The following is a 22,200-nucleotide window of genomic DNA, read 5'->3' on the forward strand; positions in this document are numbered from 1 at the left end:
GAATTTGAAGGACAGAGTACTTAAAAGTCACAATATTAAAAAAAAAAAAAAAAAAGTTGAAATAAGTTAGAAACTGAAGACTAGCAGCAAATGAAGTAGGTATGCTTCACTTAATAGCATTAAAACTAACTAATGATGCTTCTCAGTGTGGCTGCATAAAATACCATCCATGACCTCCAGGGCTTCAATAACTTTATCAGCTTAATGACTTTATAGTTTAGTGGAAAGAGCAAGGAAAGGCTTCAGATGTCACTCAGGTCTCTAGCTGGTTTCCTACCCTTTCTGAGGTTTTGATGCCCTAAGAGGTTCGGAGAATTCAACGAAAGCATTTGTAAACAACATAGCACTGCATAATATTATTTCAAATGTAAGGAGAATCAAAGGCAGAATAAGATGAATGCAGGAGGCAGGGAGGGGCTTTGACATGGAATGGAAAAATTCTTAAGTGTGTGAGCATTATGAAAGTCTAAAAAAATAATATAAAATTGTTACTTAATTCATCAATGTGATTAAGAGGGAAAAGCATGGTGGAGGTTTATTCTCACGGCACTAAATTCGAATGAAAGGCTTGCTGTGAGGATTTATGAAAACTTGTCTACCATGTTGTAAGATCCGGTGGCAAAAAAAAGTACTTGCATGTGTTATCCTGCTGTTTCATTTTTTTAACAACTTTATTTCACGGATGTACTAATATTTTAGAGATATTTTCTCTGCTTTATGAATTTCCAGGAAGAGAAATTAATACACTACAAAACCACATGAGTTGTACTAGCTTCCTATTGTTGTAACAGCCACAAACTCAGTGGCTTAAAACAACATGTATTTATTAATAATCTTACAGCTCTGGAGGTCAGAAGTCCAAAATGGGTCTCATGGGGCTAAAATAACGTATGGATGTTGAGAGAAATTGGCAGATTCCAGTACCAGTAGCAGTTGTCACATCTAACAGGCTTTTAGGGAGCTGGCACTATGAATCCCCTCCAAACACTACAGCAGGGAATCTTCACCTCTCCCTACCCTATGATAAGAAATCTGTTTCCAGAATCACATCTCCTATTTGCATGCTCTGCCATCCTAAGGTGCCAGTCATCTGTTTGGTCAGGGTAGAGGTTAGCGGTACCCAAACTGTTTTAGTTTTGTAGCTCCTACCCATAGGTTTAGTCTTTTTTATCCATTGGCCCCTTCCTCTGAATCTTTCTCCTGCTCCCATTTCTTCATGCTTTCAGTCTCTGCCTCCCTCTGCCAAATCAAGGATTTGTGATTACAATGGACCCACCCAAATAATCCAGAATACTCTTCCTATTTGAAGGTAAGTTGATTAGCAACCTTAATTCCACCTGCAAACTTAATTCCCCTTTGCCATGTAACATACCATATTCCTAAGTTCCAGGAATTCAAATGTGGAGGGGCAGAGGATGGCGCATTATTCTGCCTACCACATGGGTTGTAATCTGTCTTTAAATCAGTAAGTATCAGGGGAGGGGGCAGGGCTAAAAAACAACAACAAAAAATCAATAAGTTTCTGACACATAATCTGCCAGATAATTCACAACATCTTTGCCCCCCACCCTTAATCCTCTGAGGTTTGGTTTTGGAAGTGGGGAGTGGATGAAGGAGGGCCTCTCTCCTTTAGAGTGAAGCAGTGGTGTGCTGATAAACTTAACAACCAGCTCTAGCAGGGAGGAGGAAGGCAGGTTGATTTGTCCCATTTCCTGATTTCTGTGGCAAAAAATGCTCCCTCATAGTCAGTTTCAATCTATCAGCATGAAGTCAATGAGTCCACAAAAATGTATCAATCCACTCTTATGAGCCAATAAAAGGAGGCTTCAATACACCCCTGGAAGAAAACATAACATCAACATACTCTAGTGTGGGGAATACAAGTCTGACCGAAGCATCCCAGTGCCCTCTTCAAAGTTGCCCTTAACCCACAGGGTTAATTCTTCCTGGACCCCCGGACATGACCAGCTGCTAAAGAGCTGGCTGCCTTTCATGCCTCTGTGCTCATTAAAGGATCAAAGGACACCCACCTGTGCCAGCAGGGAATACAGTTTACTCTCCCCTCAGTCACACACAGCTCGTGCCCTATCAGTGTTCCATGTGACCCCTCTTGGGAGAGGACAGACTAAAAGGCAAGGGGGGTTAAGACCAAGAGGCCAAGCTAGAGGTTCTCGGGTGCTTGGACCTTACGTGGCTCATAGTTCTGGACAGCAGCCACTTGTCTGGGGAGGAGAGTGGGGTTTGCAGGCTGGTGTCCATGTGCGTGTTTGCTGTGCATTTTCAAAACTAAATGCTCCCCGTAAGCACAGCCATTATCCCTTCCCTTGGCCGTGTTCACACTGGCAACGTGAAGTACGCCATTTCTAGATGGCTATTTTCCATTTCTCTTTCATCTGACACAAGCTGCTAAACAGGCTCACATTTAGTAAGAAAAGCCACAGATTTCTACACAACAGGAAGAGTGAGGCCAGGGTGGCAGTGCAGGCCAATTAGCCAGAGAACTCAGGTCTGTGGAAGGACCAGAATGGGCTGTTCCTTGAGATTAATGCTCCTCAAATCCACCTGTACACAAGAACCCCCTGGGGAGCTTGTTAAAATGCAGAAGGTCTCGGGGCAGGAGGGGCTTGAGATTCTGCATTTCTAATAAGCGATGCCAATGCTGCTGGTTCAAGGACCGTATTTTGAATGGCAAGGATCTACAGATCCACTCTCTCTCCCCGTCTCTCACTTTTGGCCAAATTTATACCAATAATCATTACAGTTATCGCATTAGGAAAGCTAACCCCATTAAGGTTTCTGTAGCTAATGCGTGCTATACATCTAGTAATGATTACTATCCATCTAGTGTTGGCGTACCACGTGGAGAGCTGAAAATGCTGCTTTTACTCCCATTTAGTTAAAGGAACCTGTTTCAGTCACCAGTGTTTCTCAATAGTATACATTATTTCACCCAGGAAGAAATGAGCTATAAAAGACCCGCAAGCTAGACAATTATGGGTATTAAATGACCACTACTAAATCACGCTTAGGATGTGAGTTTACAGCACGATAATTCTTCAGGATTTGCAAGCCTTTTAATTCAGTTCCTGGTGATGATTTGATATTTTTCTTAGTTCCATCTGAAATGCTGAAAGACTTTGATATACGAAGGGAACACCTCCTCTACAATCACAAGACCGAAGTGTAAACCTTCTTTTGAAGGAGAAAATGGGGGGGGGGGGCGGTTGATGGAAAAGAGCAGGGAATAGAGAGGCAGAAAGAGAGAGAAGGACAAGTTTTAAAAAGTTATTATAATAACTTTGGGGGAGGGTATTGCTCAGCAGAGTGCATGCCTAGCATGCATGAGGTCCTGGGTCCAATGCCAGCACCTCCATTAAAAAATCAAGAAGTAAGTAAGCATAATTACTGCCCCCAACTAAAAAAAAGAAAAAAGAAAAAAACCAATAAAATAAAAATAAAATGATATTATAAAAAGGGAAGAAAAAAACCTAGACAAAAAGTTACTATAATGTTTTCAATGAAGGTGTAATAGCTGATCAATTGAAGTGAATTGCTGAATCAAATTTAGTAAAGTTCCTATACTCTTTTTTTTAATACCTCCAGCATTTCATTCCCATTCCTCATGTATAAGTCCAGTCTCATCTCCACCTCCAGAGCCTGTATCTCTACAGATGCAGCGTCTCTGCATCTACAGATGTTCCTGGTTTTTCGAGAAGATGTGAGACTTACAGATTCATTTTACAGGAATAGTTCAGAGAGGGATAGGAGCTTGACCAAGGGCACACAGCACAGCAGGACACCTTCCATGAAAGACTTAGTCTGTTCCTCAGCCAGGTAGAGGGCTCCTTGGGGAAAGAAAAGACTCACTTTTGCACATTCCATAAGCCAACAGCTTTTGGCTTCATTGACTCTAACTTCTAAAAAAAAAAAAAAACCAAACAAACAAACAAAAAAACTATTGCTTGGTAACCAGGTTTAAATTTTCACCAATACTCAATCTTTAAGAGGAAAAAAACAAAGAGAAGAAGGAAGAGAGATACAGACAGACAGCAGATAAAAGAACTGTGTTTCCGTGACTTAGACCCACAGTGGGTGTCATACTTTTCATCAGTGTCAGGAGTCAAGCTCTTGCCCCCAAACCTTCAACACGTAAAACCTGCTACAGCTTAAATATAACACAGCTTAGGACTCTGCGGGGGGTTGGGGGGCGAGGAGTGGGATGGGGCTAGAACAACACTACATTCTTCCTGCTCTAGGAGGTAAGCAGTTTTAAGAGATTTTTTTCCCCTGAGCCCCAGGAAGAGGATCAAAACCAAAACATCACTTTGAGGTTTAAAATAGATCATATCACTAATACTGCAATGCCAATGCACGCTTTTTCTTTTTTCAGTGAGAGAGGTATGTTCACTTATTTAAAATCACCCTGGAGGAGGAGGGTATAGCTCAAGCAGTAGAACGCATGTTTAGCATGCACAAGATCCTGGGTTCAATCCCCAGTACCTCCATTAAAAAATAATAATAATTAAAATAAATAAACTTTCAAGAAAAAAAAAAAGTTTGAACTTAAAAAAAAAAATCACTCTGGAAAATTCAGAATTTGGATATAAATATGACAATGTACCATTGGTGGCTGTTGTGATTAATTGCTGCCCCTTCTGGCCAAATATAAAGCTACTCCTTTGATCACTTGCCTGGGAGGTGAGACAGTGTGATGATAAAGAACTTGACCTGAGAGGCTAGTCAGCCTGGATTTGAATCCTACTTCTATTTACTGGCTGCGAGCCCTTGGGCAAGGAATCTAATTATGCGTCAGTTTCTTCATTTGCAAACTTGGGTAATAAGAATAATAGAAACTTCATAGGCTCTTGTGAGGATTAAATGCTTTGTATATGAACAATATCCAGGAGGGAAGCCCTCAGCGACTGTCCGTCCATTCACCATCCTCTCCCGTCTCACCTTTTCTCTCTGAATTGCCTTCATTTTTTGGATTTTGGCTTCTTCAGCTTCCTTCTTGATTCTTATGCTTTCTTCTCTATTTAGCTAAATTGTATTGAGATGACAGAGGACAAAAAACAGTTACTATTTTTCAGTCTGAACCCCTGGAACACAGAATTATGATGACTGGCAAATCGCAGTATTGTTTTGCTAGACCTCGCAGTGATTATAGGTTGAGCTCCTTAGAGCTCACAGCACAGAATGGTCAGGCTGCATCTGCTGCCCATGAAAATTCTCTTTGTGTTTCTTCCTTGGTGTCTGTCTCTCTGTGTCCCACCCCCACCCCTACCCCCAGCCCAGGTTGGGGAGAAGAAAGGGCAGACAATTCTTCCTGGTTATAAAACCCAGAGTTCGTTGTTTAAAAAAAAAAAAAAATCATTAGCATCTTGAAATATTTTGTGTTGCTTTCATGACTGGAACGGAGTAAACAAAGTCATGTTCTTGGAACCAAAATATTCAAAACATATTAGAGAGTTAAATTAAACTAGGGGAGAACAAGTCCCTTTACCAAGGGTCCTGCTGACTGATACACGGCTTGGGTACAGATTCTCAATATTTATCCCTTCACTTCCCACTTCCTGATTTCTTTGATTTCTGAGCGTTTCCTTTGCAATTGGTTTCAAGGTTTTATGCTTTTGGTAAATAAAGTTACTGTGTTATTTCATGGTTACTTTGAAAATGTTGGGACTCTCATCTCTTGCCAAATTTAAGCTAAAAGGGATGGATTCTGACCTTTTGCTGGTATTTCGACTGCATCAGCTGAAGTTGTTGTCTCTGCCTGACTTCAGCCTCTGACTGGCTTCCACCTAAGGGGGAGAGAACAGTCATGAAGGCGAAACATGAATACTAAGCTGAAAAGTCAGTCATCAAAGACTAATGAATACCTGGTAAGTCTACACCATGAGTTTCTTTAACATTTTCATACCCCTGGAAATAAGGACATAGCCAGTTCCTTTTTTTTAATAAGACATGAAAGAATAGTAATTGCTTAAAAGAGAAACAGAACTGAACAGATAGATAAGGCCATATTCCCCAAAGAAGAAGATAATTCAACCAAGGTTTTTCAATCATGTAAGTATTCAAGTTTCTATTTAAACTGAACTCACACCGGAAGGTCCATGCTCAGTAATAAGAAATGGTGCCTTGGAAATTCTAGAACATTCTCCCTGACCATTCCTTAACCTAATAAAAATGATCATCAGTGATGCTTTCATTGTCTTCTTCTTCTGATTCCATTGCCCTGTATTCAAGTAGCAAAGCGCAGGAAATCAGAGGCCTTGCCACAAGGGGAGTACCCAGTTTTTAAAAGTACAATGGGAATATTCTAGTTAGAAACTGATTGTCAATCCATACTATTTATTGTTCTTTCTTTAGGTATTTAAGGAAAATACGGATGCTAGACTATTTTGTCTGCTCTCTATGAAAACTATAATAATTGGGGGCCAGAAATCCTTGCAGGTTGACAGTCATCTAAGAATTACTGTTCAGGGATTTTGCAGCGTTTATGCAAGCTTAGTGTGCGTATTTTAAAGATTCCTTTGACGTAATTCTCTGGTGCTTTGGTCACTAAAAGTCTCAGTTCTCTGAAGGATTCACTCACACAGAAGATACATTAAAACAACTTGCATTCAGCACAGTGCTTATAATTGAACTGATAAAAACACCACAGAGACTGAATCCCCAAAGGTATAAAGGTACCTATTTGGTCTTGGCCCTCCAGTCTCTGTTGTAGGGGTTGGGAGAATGGGAAAGAAACAGTGAGGGCTACTGAGGCTTTCATCTAATGTTACAGCCACTTGCAGTATCTCCTAGAACCATTCCAATATCTTAATAGGGAGCGGAATAAGGGAGGAGTTGAGAATTTTAAAATGGAGAAAGTCAGCTGTCTAAGCGTTTGCAGGTTTTCTTCAAAACTCATCTCAACGTTTAATACATTCTAGAATTCTTTTCTGCCCCCTACCCTCTTCCCATGCACATATCCTTGACCATTCCCAGATGCATCGTAGAGCAGAAAGCTGCAATGAGACGCCTGCTCCTTTTTGGTTAAGGTCCCAAGACAACAGGCGTCAACATCGCCAAATTCCAAAGGCACGTGTGTGGTTTCTAAGCAGGATCTGCAAGGGGGCAACTGAAAACTGGCTTGGGGACCGTTAATGAGCAACTCCCTTCAACCAATTAAAAGAGGTTAGCTAGGCTAGGGAGGTAGAAATCAGAGGAAAGATGTCTTTGTGTATTTCATCATCTGTGTGTGTGTCTTTGGGGAAGGAGGAATGTTCACATCAATGTGAGCAAGAGAGGTTTAACAAAAATCACTTGAAGAGTGCAATCCACATCCTTAAGAGACAGAGGGACCTAGTGGCCCCGTGCTGAGGACAGTCAGAGCCAAAAGGTATGTGGCTATTGTCAGGTGGCTCCTCAGACTGCACGGGAAGTGGCCTGTATTCCCAGAGTTTGTGGGGAGAAGGCACAAGTGTCTGCTGTACTCCCAGTCTGGCTGTCATGAAAGAGAATCCATCCATCCTAAAGGGACTTGCCCATGTGGGCTACCCAGAGGTACCCTGGAGCTCTCCAAAGACAGTCGAGCCACCAAGAGCCAATGGTGAAGCCAAGTGCTGCTGGCAGGAAAGGGTGTCATCTCGACCAGGGAAATCCAGCTCAGAGATGGCCGGGAGCAAGGAGGGACGCTGAAGAACTCCAAGAAGCCCCAGGGTGAGATGCACAGGAAGCACCCACCAAAACTCGAAGAACCTGGGATGATGGGTGCACGACAGACCCTTCCCTCTTCTTCCCGCTTTGACCCAGGAGGGGTCAGAATATGGGAACGGAGGAGTCAACAGAGAAAAATTCAGCCACACTCCATGTCCTCTGCTAGCTTTCTACCCCAAATCATGGGTTAGAGCAGGGAAGAAGGTCTCATCTTCTCCATTAGGATCAGAGTTTCCTCTGATTATTAGAATCAGTACCAAGGACAGAACATTCATCACTGAAATGACACTCTTTTTATGCCTGGAACTAGCTGGACAACTTTACCATTTGAGAAAGGCCAAAAAGATCTAATTTCATCCAAAGAACATCAGAAAAACTAGGAGCCAGTTTGAGGGGGCCAGTTAGGAAAAGCGGTCTCCAGGTTGAACCCCTTAAATGCATTTTTTCAGCATAAAGGTGACACTTGAGATTATCCCTTTTCATGAAATACCGTGGGATGATGATGTTAATACTATTACTTCCACTCATTAAGTAATTATAAAATTAGCTTGCTTTTACCACCATCTTGGAAAAAATACTTCTCTGAAACTGTTGTGATAGTTAAGTAGCCTCTGACTCTAACATGTTTGTATGAACTCAGTCTGTGGGAACCGTGCATCCAGCCCTTTAGTTCTCAGCTGCTGCTGGGAGAGAAGAGAGAAGAAAGGACAGGAATGATTCTGTTTGGGTGGCTTCCCTGTTGAATGGTTCCAACACCGCACAAAGGCAGCCCAGACAACTCATCACTCTGCCGCGTGCCCCAGAGGCCCGAAGGTCTCTATGTGCAGAATGAAAACAGGGGTGATGCTCTCTTTATCCCCACCCCTAGGTCCCCAGCTCACCTCATCTAAGTTTTGGAATTGACTCTCCATTCACCTTTTTCCCCATTACCACTGAACTGCCGTGATTAATATGCTTGTGATAGCGCTAGTCAGGATGGGAGTAAAAGATATGACAGGGCATATGCAGCACCCTGGGTAAGATTTCTTCAGAGCTGATCATCTAAGAGGCTCTAAATTATCTGGCAATTAAGCCTTCACTTCATTCCCACATGACGGTGGCATCATACGCTTGCTACTTGCAGAAAATCAGAAACGGCAGTCTACCTGCATACTTATTTCAACTTTAAATGCGTTCTATTCCAAGCAGCACAGTGACCCAATGACCTATATCATACATTCAGAGACAGATGTAGGCAAGGTGCTAACAGGATCCTTGGGTGGCCCTGTCCTCCCGCATTCAGGCAACTGGCTCGCTGTCTTACCTAGCCGCCTGGGCTCCAGGTTAATGGGCTGACCCCTATGTTTCTCCTTCCATCTCTCCAGGTCCTCCAGCTCTTTCTCAGCAACTAAACCAGGTAAGAAAGATAAAACCATCGATTATTATTATTATGTAGAAAGGAAACTGGTCCCTTGAAAGCATAAGCAGGGGGAGGGGTATAGCTCAGAGGTACAGCACATGCTCAGCATACAAGAGGTCCTGGGTTCAATCCCCAATGCATCCATTAAAACATAAATAAGATAAATAAACCTAATTACCTCCTCCCTCCCCAAAAATAAATAAATAAAATAAATTCTACGAAAATAAAATAAATGTTCTAAAAAAATTTTTTTAAAGAAAAGAAAGCATAAGAAACCACCATCCAATGGAAAATTAGCTACATGCGAGCAGGAGTGGATGAGACATCCAGGAAAGGAAAACACCATCCAGTCCTAACCCCCTGGGGTCACCCTGGACCCACTCCTAAGGCTTGTCTCCCCAAGACTCTACACAGAAGATCCAAATTTGAAAACAACCTGAACTTCGACTAAATTAGGAAGTTTAGTTTTTCCTCCCATTCTGGCATTTTTACTGAAATCAGTCAGACAGAGAAAGACAAATATCGTATGATATCACTTATATGTAGAACCTTAAAAAATGATACAAATGAGCTTATTTACAAAACAGAAAGAGACTCGCAGACATGGAAAACAGTAGTCCTATTGTAAAGCACAGGGAACTCCATTCAATATTTTGTAATGACCCATAATGAAAAAGAATACATACATATGTATAACTCACTATGATGTACACCAGAAACTAACACATTGTAAATTGGCTATGCTTCAATAAAAATAAAAATAAGATTTTAAAAATAAAATCCTATATCAATTTAACGTTAAAAGTTTCCCATAGAGAATGTGTGCAAAACTAGAATACTCATGTGTCAGCAAGAACTCTTCACACACAGTAAACAGATATCTCCAGTGAACTCTGATGCCCATATTCACTGCGCTTTAAATGTTCCCCAAGCTCACAGCAACCACGAGGAGTAAGGGTGCTCAGATTCTTGGCTCTTGGGACCACCAGGCGGAGCCTACTCCGTGGGGCAGCGCTCATTCCCCTAATATACACTGGGTGTCAGCAGGGGGCGCCAGAGATACTAGATTCTGTTCTTCCAATATATGTCCAGATCGCCTCCTTAGACCTGATTGTTTCAAACGTCCATTTACAATATTTTTCTAATAATAGTATTAGAGGGGAAAAAAAAACTTTCTGAAACATCTTAAAAATCCAGACCACGCTGAGGCTTAAACTCCTGTTAAGTATTTAAATCAAAAGCTTGTAAAATCAGAATCTTTGGGTCAACTGCTGGCAGTGCCCACAGTCTCTGTATCTGCATAGCTGTGATTGCCACATTCTGCAAAGACCCAGATGCAACACGCAGGAAGCTACCTGTCCGGTGAGATCTTTAGAGAGCTGCTTTTCTGTTGTGCCTTTATGCTTATTGGTCATCACAAAATTCAATTTCCTATCAAGATCAAGAATGGAGAGCACAGAATCTCAGTGCTAGCCCCACAGCTTGACTTGAAGGAGCCTCAGAACATCGTTTTGAACTAAATAAACTTTAGTTCTACTTCCAGCTCTAAGGTGTAATGCTATAACTTTAAACGGCACAGTTTATTTTATGGTACAACTTCAATTAAGCATGTTATATACCCACTGGGTACAAGGAGTACAAAAATGAATAAGATGTAGTCCCTGTCCTCAAAGAGCTTATAATCTAGAGAAGGAGAGTGAAATCACGAATAAAAACAGCTGAGGGTAGACTCCAATAGTTACAAAATTATGGGAGCACAGAGGCTAAAGAAAAATTCCATTAAGAAGGAATGGGACAGACTGGGACATTGTGCTATACACCAGAAATTGACACATTGTAACTGATGGTACTTCAAAAAAAAAAAGAGGAACGAGACAGATCCAGTAAGAGACAAGTTATTTTATAATCTATTTCCTGTATCACTTGTCTGTTTCAAAAATGTTCATAGTTCTGTAAAGATTTCTGCACTGAGCCCAATTTTACAGGAACTAGATAGGTCTGCTGGCAATAGGTGTGAAATTGTTTAAGCCCAACAGAAACCTCAGATTTAAAAACCATAGATATAACTGTGCTGTGAGTTCTGTTGTAACACAAAGAAACAAATTTAGAAGCATGAACAGCAGAATAATTTTAAAAGGTATAATTAAAACTGCTAAAGTTAAAAAAGAAAAAACAATGTTATCTGGTGAGTCTATACAAATCAGAAAAGAAAAAACACTTCAGACGAAAGCAAACCAATTCTCCTCTATGAGAAAATGAGAAGTCTTCTGAATGTTAAATAATATACGTACTCCGTTGCATCTCATTTCTTCGCTTTTCATTTGGTGCTATCACAGTATATGCGCCTGTGCTGGAACAAAGAGAAAAAGAAAAACTGATTATCATGAGAAATTACTGATGCATCTAAATTTAAACCACTAGACATTCTTCCTGAAAATAATGCTGTATTTATGATCATCACCATCAAATAGGTATTGTGAAAGGGAATCTTCCTCTGAAGACCCAGGTCTGTTTCTTGAGGAGCTTACAGTCTAGTTGTCAAAGCAAAACAAATGCACACAGCCAAATATGGAAATATAAAGCCATTGATGAAGGGTGACAAGTGACTGGTTCAGGGTTGGCTCTTGGTACACTGTCTTTGTAGGGATCTATTGTTCCTCCAGGTGGCGCTCATGGGCACATCCCTTTGAGATGGTTCTCGACTGGGCTTCTCTTCCAGGGACCCACAATGGGAATACAGGAAACACGCATGCCTTTTTTATTTTATTTTGTTATTGTTGTTGCTCCTGGGCATAGGGACCATTTGCAACATAGCCACCTCTGTGATGACCCATCTGAGTAATCAAATGGCCACAGCCTTGTGTTTTGGACTTTGACTCGTCCAGGTACGGGTCCACGGGGCCCCTCATTCTCTTGGGGACACAGGTGGAACACCATCAGGGGCTCAAAGAAGCAAGGAGTCACTTCAGTTCACTGGGGGGACCAGGGAAGACCTCATTTAAGCAAAAATAGTCCACACTGAGATACAAGAAGTGGTTAAAATACTGTGAGCTTCTGAAGGCAGAAACTGCTTGATTGATCTGTATATGCCCAGCTCCTGGCACAGAATTGCTGCTTGATGAATGTGGGCTGAATTGAAATGAAATGATGCCACAGACACAGTCCGTGAGTCCGTGCTGGCGTGGCTCTTCTTTGAGATGATGCATGTAGTCCCACAAAAGTATGAATACCTCAAAGAGCAAAAATACAACACAGTAACAGACTGCAGCATGCATGTGGGTACAGTGTTAGGGGAAAGATTATGCATAAATATAATCATCTCATCAATGTGGGTCTTTAAAAAACAAAAAAGAAAAATCCAAATACTCTTAGAAGTCGCTGTCAAACATGAAATGTACAATTTCAAAGGATAAATTAGCAAAGACTGAACAGGAGAGGCTGAAAGTGCCGCTTAACAGAAGCCATTCCTTCCTTATCTCATTATTTTCCTAGCAGCGAGCCTTCAGCCAGCTTCAAACCGGGCTTTAATTTTAGATTCGTAAATGGGAGGTGTGCAACCACCGTTGCATGCAAATGGGACTGCTGGATGCCCAATTACCTAATGTATATCAGCAAACGTTGCATGTGTAGCCTAGCATGTGTACAACGATGTGAATACAAAATTAGGAGGCTGCCGCTGGAAATTAGTCCCTTGTTCATTGCATATTCTTTGTTCACCCTAAGAAAGATTTTTCACTCCTCAATTGCCCACACTTTATAGGAGTTTGAGAGCTGCAGCTCTATGGGTAGGACCTGCAAACTTGAATACGATGCAATACTGAGCCGTTCTGCAGAGCCTTAAAGATGAAACACGAGATGATGGATTTAAATGCCAACCACGAAATGACTGCAGAATCTTTCATGTCCACTAACATTGTGGTACGGAGCTTCTTATCATACCAGAGATTTGACTACACTACAGATCAGTAGTTCTTAAACTTTAGCATGCATGAGAATCACCTGGAGGGTTGGTAAAGTGTAGTTTCTGATTCGGCAGGTGGTTGGGGGGGAGGTCTGATAACTTGCATTTTTACCAGTTCTCAGGTGATGATGATGTTCTTGGATCTAGGGACCACACTTTGAGAAACACTGCTATAGATCAGTCAAGCTGTCTTCAAACATTTGGACTAAAAGGGAATTGAGGGATTAATAAATCATTGATAAGGACACAGAGGTTAAATCATATGCCAGAGATCATGAGGTTAGTTAAGCAATCATGCTGAGACTCAAACTCAGCCCTTGTAACTTAGACCAACTGGGCATCGGGAGCTCACCCTTGCACTCAATCTAGAAAGCATAAAATACGCCTGTCCTTAACTCCAGCCTCTTGACAGACTTCTGAAGAAAGTAATCTACTTAACAGAGCACCCATCATGGACTTGTGTCAGGGGCTTATGAGGAGTGAGGGGAGATACCAAAATACAGACACCAACCCCTTTAACAGTGCCTACACTTTAATTAGGAATAATTCATGAAATCACTGGAGCAGAACAGAGGGATGTCCAAACAAGCCTCAAAGTGGGAAGATGGAAGTAGTCAGAGACCCAAGGTGGAGGGGAGTCACTGAGACCCCAGAGGCGTAGAAAATTTCAGAGAAGAATAGCAGCAAATTTGGGCTCTGAAGTGGCCAAAAGGATTTCTGTGTGAGGGCTTTGTTAAAAGAAGCTTTGCAGAGAATTTTCCGAGTTCCGTAAGTCTCTCTTACGACATTTCCGGGAAAGGTTTAGAAAGAAAAAAAAACAGTTTATTAAAGATTTTATTCTACAGTATCTCATCTGATTAAGTGTGACAATATCATACTAGAATCTTTAGTCTAGGAATAAGACTGTGGTAAATCTATGGCCAACGTGTGCAGCCGACAAGTACCCAGACACAGCACTGGGCCGTGAAAAAAGGGGGAAGAATTATCTAGCCTCGAGATTAGACGCTTTTAATCGAGAGCATTTAAACATCACCCCAGGCTCAAGGACAGTGGTCCCAGTAATGAATGTTTTATGTTAGAGAATTCCTTAGCGACCTTCTTAGCGATATTTTATTGGCAGAAAATGTCAAATCCGAAACATAATATTCAGAAGGAAGCCCTGCCGAGTAATGGATCCTCTACTCTTATTTGCTATAGGAAGAGGAGCTTAGGTCTAAGGATTTGCTTTTTATTTTTTAATATCATGTGGGGGAACATAAGGCCTGCGTAGATACTAACATGCATCTCTTCGCTTTTCCTTGACATGAATAACAAGTATAACTTATTCATGTGTTCAGCCAATTAGTTTCCACCCACCGCAAGGGCCTCTGCTGTTTTAACCTCCATGGCATCCGTTTCAACAGCCTGACCCTCAAATCTGCTGCTGGAGACAAGCCTAACTCACCTATATTTAGCATTCTGCTCATTTCCTGATTAAGCCGCCTTCAAGCCACTGAAATAAATGTGTATCTTTGAAAATGAGTCTCCTTAATTACCTCATGGAAATTTAATGAAATATTTCAATTTGTAAGATTATTTTCACTTTCCAACAGCACACACTTGTGAAATATTCTAAGGGAGAATGTATAAAGATTAACACAAGATAATGAGAAAAGTATTTTTCTGGACCATTAAAAATATACATCTATATTTAATAAGAAAAATACACTTAAATCTTTTCCCTGTGAGGTCTCTCCTGAACTACACAACTGCCTCTCACGTGTACATTCTTGCAAATTTTATAAGGTCTTATCAATAAGCGATCTACAGAAATGTGCTATGTTGAAGTTAGGAAAAATATCCTGGCTGGCTGAAAGTATTACATAAATATATCCCCTGGTGTGTCCAAACTGCAGCAGATGGAATTTAAATTTCTAATTAGGAACAACACTGGCTTGACTGAAAAAGAAATGTAGTTGAGAGCAAAAATTCAGAAAGAGATTGTTACAAAGAGCTCATTTCAAGCAGAATAGGCAACATGTAAAGTCTACTGTTCCACAAAAAGTTGGTTTGACCAGAAATAGATTCATGGACATAGAAAATAAACTGTGGTTACCAAGCGGAAAAGGAGGGGCAGGGATAGATGAGGAGTTTGGGGTTAATAGATACACATTACTATATGTAAAATAGATAAACAATTAGGACCTACTGAATAGCACAGGAAACCATATTCAATTTCTTGTAATGCACTGAAATGGAAAAGAATATGAATATATATATATAAAAAAGTTGGTTTGAGGTTTTCATAATTCATGAAAATCTTACCCTTAGGTGAAACTGAAAAAAAAAAGGAAATTTTTAGTTAATCAAAGGTACTGGATAGAGAATTAGTTTCTAGATGTGGCTTTCCATATTGGCTTATTTTTCATATGATCTTCAACATAGGAATCTGAAGTTTACTGTTTTTAACCAACATTGAGTCAAAACATATGAGGTTTTCAAAGTTCTTTTATAAACAGACCATTTTCCCAAGAAAAACAAGAAATGACAAAATCAGGTTGAGGAAGTCATTTTTGACCCCTAACCTTGTCACACCAACCCTGATCCAGTCTGTATACCTCTGGTGTGGAAGGACTAATGAATCCTTTTTAGTCTTAGAGCCTGCAGGGCTCAAGACATAGTCTGCATACCCGAGAGGCTGATGTGAAGCTGGTTAGGGCTATAACTCACAGCTTCTGTTGGAGGGCTGAAGAGATGCCCAGAGGACTAGATACCCGGAGGGAACAGATAAACAAGAGACCGTCAGGTTATCAGGGCCTTTGTTCAAGGGGTATCTTTACGGAAAGTAGAGAGGTGGTAAATTTATGTAAATTAGAAAAAAGTGCCCCTTCTGTCAGGCGGCGGTAACCCCACACTAGGGCACACGATTTGGTATGTATATTTCAGCTTCAAATTACTACCTTAGCCAGGCAAGTTTGTACAGTTACCAACCTGTGCAATCATACAGGGTATACCTGAAAGGCATTATTTCTTCACTTAAAACACTCATACACATAAATGATAAAAGCTATGAAAAAAGAAGCAAGAAGGATTCATTCTAAATATACAAAGAACATACATGAAATATAATATTAAAGAGACCATCTCTAAGAGGCCAAAAACCAGTGACAGGAGTAAAGGTGGAGACCAACGGGTAAGTATACTTGCAAAATGTATTAATTTGCTTTCTTAAGGAATTCATATTTTCAGAATGCAGAGATGTCAGGTCTGGGATGTGATCTGAGCCTATGTGCAAGCTAACCTTAGCCGAGGAGTTAGGCTATAACAGTTTCATGGATGCTGGGAGAAGACATGAGACTCCTGGGTCAGAGACAAAGGACTTCATTCCTCTTGCAGCATCAGCATCCACATATTTATGTCTATTCTCTCTGGCTCCAAGTCTTACGGGGGCAACACGATGGATGCTGCACACATGGGATGTTTGCATCACAGCTGAGGAACACTGAGATGGGAAATCCACTGTTTTTATAGCAGATAGTAAGCAAGCCTGGTCTTTGTCCAAGGAAGGCTGTACCTCATCTCTCAAGGTTCCCAGCTACATAACAACCCTGAGAAATAGCCCAGGTTAAAGCATGGTCAGGTATGAGGTGTTGGCACACCCAGCAAGACATCTAGGGCTCAGGAGGTCCAAGCAGGACTGTCTTTTCCAACAAGAAAATATTTTAAAACAGCTTAATGATAAGAAAATTGACATTTACATAAAAGCCATTTATTTATCAAATGGTCATACATTTCCTTTTATTATTACTATTATTAGGTTGAGACCCGATTATGTCCACATGTCTTAAGCATTGCTCCTCAAGGTCATCTATAACTGAAAGGAGAAAACCAGAAATGCAAGACCCAAAGGATTTATATCTAAATATCTGCATAGAATATTTAAAAACAAAATCCATCTTTTATTTCTGATTTTGAAAGAAACATATGCTCAAATAGTAAAATGTAGAAAATTATTTTTTAAACATTTAACAGTCACTCATAAGCCCACTCCTCAGAGACCTCAACTACAGTTTTATTGGAGTGAATTTCAGTGCAGTCCATACTCTGTACATATTACACAGTTGCAATCACATCTTAAGTCCAATTTTATATGCTGTTTTCACTTCTAAGTGGTTTTCTCAATTATGCATGTAACAAGCTGAATATTAAATGGCTACATAATATCTCACAATTTCCATGCATCATAATATAACCACTCACTTAACCATTTCAGTTGTTTCAATTGTTTACTATTATAAACAATCTAGCAGGATGCACAAAGCATAAAACATAAAGCTTTGCGCAGAACATTATCTAGAAGAAAACTCCTAATAGTCATCTAAAATCAGCAGTCAGAACAGGAATGTGGAATATATCTAAATTTTTCCTCCTTAGCAATTATTTGCATTTCCAAAGTTCTGGCGACAGTTTGATCATATGATTAATTTCTGCTCTAATGCTTAGCTCTCCTCAATTCGTAAACTAGAAGAGATCCTGGCCCTACCTAACCATTCATTCTCACCACCTCCTTACTAAAAGCACTTCCGTGTTATTCAGGTTGATAACATGTCCAATTAAGATTATAGTCCCCAACCTTCTTGATAGCCAGATACGACCATGTGATTAAGTTTCACAAATTGAGATATAAGGGAAAGCCATTGGGAAGGATTTCTAGGAAAGCTCCTTTAAATGGAAACAGACAGACAGACAGACAGGAAAAGCTTTTTTGCTGCCTTCCCCCTTCCTGGAAGGCTGAAGTGGTAGCTGGTGCTCAAGCAACGATCTTGGTCAGTGAGGCAACTGAGATGTACATGGAAGACACGCATCAGAAATGGCAGAGCAGAAAGAAGCAGTCTGGTGCCCTGTGACTATAAAACCAGCACATTAGTGGTGCTCTATTGCCAAACTGCCCGACTTTGAACTCTAATTCTGTTACTTCTTAACTACAACTTTGAGCAAATTACTTAGTCTATTTTTTCACCTATAAAGTGGGGATAACAACAATCCATCTCCTAGAATATAAAGTGCTTAGAACAATGCTAGGAAGTAACAAATATTCTATTACGATTGCGTGTAATTTGTACTGAATCAGCCCTAGGCCACCTACCTTCAGACTTAAAAGAGAGAAACAAGCCAAGTCATTTATGCTTAAGACACCGATTTGGAGATGGCTCTTTTATTATATGTAATTATAATAATGAGATATAACATATAAGACACTTATTTCATTATATCAAATAGAACCTAGCTCTGAATCAAAAAGGGCATCTCCTTTGTCATTCTGTGACTGAATCCCTTTGCTGCATTCTCTTCCACAACAGATGGAATTTCATTTTTCTAATTGTTTTTTACATTTCTGGGTCTGGCTCTTTCCTCTGGCATGGATATTCTGGTTCCTGGTTCTCTCCTTTGTCCTTTGTCCCAACAGTAACAAAAACTACTGCGTGAAACAAAGTGGGGTCATAAGTAATATCTCATTAAAGGCCTTGGAACCAAACCACTGGCTTCGCTGGGCCTCCAGCTTGCAGATGGTGGCTGGTGGGACTTCTCAGGCTCCATAATTTTGTGAGCCATTAACTTATAATACACGTCTTCATATGTATAACATATTGGTTCTGTTTCTCTGGAGGACCCTAATACACTAGGTAAATCGTCTTAGAGAATTTACAGAATGCCTCACAATCTAGATTTGAAGAAATGATGATTTCCTTATGATGAGATATTCAGGTTAAATAAATATTTTTGGAAAGAGTACTACATAGGAGATGTTATCTAGATTCCATTGTTAGACCAAGGGTTGTTTCCTTGTACAACTAAATAATAAATCAATGTGTAAAACAGTATCTGCCTATACAGGCAATAGTCATCACATTTTAAAATAAAGATTGGAAAGAGAACATATATTCCCCCTTTTGTCACCCCCTATTAGCAGAAATCAGAGGGCATAATGACTCTAAGGCTTTCTACTTGGCATAAAGAGTCAAAAAGCACAACCTGCACTTTAAAACTAAAGAGGTCTCTACATCAAATGACTTAAAGTGTTTATTTCTAAGGATCTGAACAGTAGGAGACTTTTCCTTTCTTTAACATTTTCGTAATATTTACGTTCTTATAACAAAGCAGATATGACTTGACTTTAACATCCAGGAAAAAAATAGTCTAAGGATTTTTTAAAGAGAAAATACTTAAAGATTTCTTAAAGCAGGGGTTTCACACTTTCTTACAAGACTAGGATGCACAGGATTTCCGCTCTCACTGGCTCCATTTTAGTAAAACCAAATGCTGGGCAATACCAGCCCTTGAGTTTTAATGACGGGAAATGTCTTCAGTTTTTCTACAGGACTTTAAAAGAAATTGCCTTTTAAGTGTTCATATTTGGGGGGGAGGGGATTACAAACTTTACAGAACAAAGGAACCATCATCAACTGATTCTCTGATACAGAACAGACCCTTCAAATGCAGTCTTCTCCCTTTGATGATTTTTTTTCCTGTTAAGCTTTTGTTTCAGATTCAAATACGTTCTGAATAGATGCAATTAACCTTAACAATATGTATAACCTTACATCACTCTACTGACTTTGAAGTAACTAACCTTACTGTGTAATTGAACTAAGTTTCTTTCTTTCTCATTTCTGCTATGCTTCTACTGATTATTATAGGCATTATGGGTTTTCAAGCTTTCATCATCCCGTTGATTTATTGTTTCACTGTTTCAGCTGTCAAAGGCTTTTTGAGAAATGCCCACTCATTTTTGATACTGTATTTGAGCAAAAATGATTGCCCCCTCAAGACTTGGCAGACTGCAAATGCATACCATACGGAGAAGTGGAATCTAGTGCAGAAAAGTTGGAAACCCTTTCTAAACAGGACCATAGTTTCTACCCCGCTGTATAAACAGGAAGGTAAATTTGACCTAATCAAGCCAAAATGTCTTTTCTTTCCATCCGCTCCAACAATCTCTTCTGCCATGCACAAAACTATGCTTTTCACACTGTAGGTGGTAACTCACTGAAGGGTCATGGAATCAATTTAATGGATTTATTTTTAACGAATAAGAATAGAAAATGTCGAAGTGCATCACATATAATTAAGGATGAGAATTGTTTTGTGACATTTTTTCAGTTATATATAAACCCACAGATACCCACGCATGAACCAGGTCACGAATGTCAAATGACTTGCTAACTTTAGGCTGTGGTGGGAAGTGTGAAAGATCGCTGGAAGCCAGTATGTTGCTGAAGTGGCTTAGAAACAGTGACGGTGAGAAAACTGCTCTAATGCAAGCCCACCAAGCTGTCAGGAGGAAAAGCAGCAGAGGAAAGAGGAGCTGCACAGAAACTGCTACTGCAAACTACATCTCCAGCCCATCATTTTAAAGCTGTAAATAAACGTTGCATTACTGTTTCCGTAGGACCACTCTCTTGAGCTTATAGAAATTCTATTTTCTTGATGTAAAAATATGATAATTGATAGGAAATTCAGGAGCTGCACTGTCCCTCACTCCTCCAGCTCCATCCTGTTCAGGATCCAGACTTTGGGAGGTAGTCCCAGGTTTGAGCACCGGTTCTGTGGCTTAAAAAAGCCATGCGACCTTCGGAGATCACTGACTCTCAAGACTCGGTTTCTTCAGCTATAAAGGGGCAAAGTTTTTAGTCTTTATATGACAGGTGTAGGGTAAGGTCTAGCACACGATTACGAATTGGAGACATAAGAGTTCAAGCTATTGTTGTCTTGATGTTAGTCCCTCGGAGTACCCAGTTTAACTATTCTAAGTCACAATTCATTGACTTTCTGCTACCACAGTGTTGCAATGCGTTGCCACATTTCTCATTTCTACAATAAGTCAAATAGGGAGAGCTCTACCAATTAGTTTCATAGTAGAATTTGGTCATCATTGAGACACCTACCCAGCTGAGTCATACAATTATCACTGAGTTAAATACTGTTGTTTTACAAACTTTCTGAATGTCTCTGAGTCTTGCCGGGAGATTGAGTTAAAAAGTTTCCTAATGAATAGCTATCTATACAGAGCCATCAAGAAGATGACTCATTATAATCAATCATAGATTTTTCTCTTCCTCTGTACCATTATTTCAGAGCACTGAAAGGGACTTGGTCATTATTCAGATTTCTATCTCCAGGGAGGACTAATGGCCTGATGCTTTCATGCCATTTAACATCTACAGGCAAAAGCTTATTTTCTCGCAGTCATCAGTGGAGACAGAAGAGAAATCTGGGGCATGGCAGTGAAGAAGAAAAGGTGAAAGCAGTTCTTACAGGCTCTCATAAGTTTGTAAAAACTTGCATTTAAGACCATTTTATGTGGCTAATTCAGATTCAAATGAACTGAGTCAAGAACGACTTAAGACGTTTTCGATGGTCTGTTTTAGACATAAATTACACTTCAGGATTCAGAGCACACTCAACAATTATTAAATAGTGATGTTTATAAAATTGGAATACCATAATTTTATGACTGTGTTATAACATATCTCATCTTAGATCTCATCTTATATTTACAAAATGTTTAATACTAAATTAACACAGTGTTCTTCAAGAGAGGAGAGTCAGATACCAGCCATTAATAGGTGGTCTTACCAAGCCATTCTTTATCCTCCCTTCACTGTCCCTTGAGAATCTGAGGGTGAAGGGAAGGATTCCCAGGGTACTTTCTTCCCCAGAGCACAACAAGCTGGGAAAAGCACTAAAATTAGAGTAAGGAAAGTAGGGAACATCCCCTGAACCCCAAGAGAGGAAGTAAGAGAAAGGAGGGGGTTTTACCAGGACACTTCAACAGCCACCATGTCTAAGCTGCTGTGGTCGGGCGGTTGGGTCCTCCAAGGAGCAGACATCAAGATGAGATCAGACATGCAAGAGATTTACTAGGAGGAAGGCCTGTGAAGGACAAAAGGGGGACAAGCAAGAGTAGGCAGGGAAAGCCTTGAGAACAGGAGAGGACTGATACCTGTGAAAGGAAAGAGGGAAGGAGGATTGAGAAGGAAGAGCCTCAGGCTGGTATACGGTTCTGAGAAAAGCTTGGATAGGTCACTGGGGAGTCTTCTGGCAAAAGGTGCTCAACAAAGGAGTCCTCCATGGGCCAAGAATGGGCTGTCATTAGTAC

The 22,200-nt window shown here is 40.3% G+C and overlaps 1 protein-coding gene across 3 annotated transcripts in view; it reads right to left on the reverse strand.

Annotated features, from left to right (window-relative positions):
- EPSTI1 (epithelial stromal interaction 1) overlaps positions 1–22,200 on the reverse strand; it is a 78,165-nt gene that overhangs the window by 50,672 nt on the left and 5,293 nt on the right. For all 3 annotated transcript variants that reach the window (XM_032496076.1, XM_014551983.2, XM_032496077.1), the window contains exons 2-5: positions 11,392–11,450; positions 9,005–9,088; positions 5,728–5,801; positions 4,957–5,040 (exon numbers count right to left, since the gene is read on the reverse strand). In XM_032496076.1, coding sequence (XP_032351967.1) covers positions 4,957–5,040; positions 5,728–5,801; positions 9,005–9,088; positions 11,392–11,450 — 301 coding nt within the window. The remainder of the gene's footprint in view (positions 1–4,956; positions 5,041–5,727; positions 5,802–9,004; positions 9,089–11,391; positions 11,451–22,200) is intronic.

This window comes from Camelus ferus, chromosome 14 (genome assembly GCF_009834535.1).
Source record: "Camelus ferus isolate YT-003-E chromosome 14, BCGSAC_Cfer_1.0, whole genome shotgun sequence".
NCBI lineage: Eukaryota > Metazoa > Chordata > Mammalia > Artiodactyla > Camelidae > Camelus > Camelus ferus.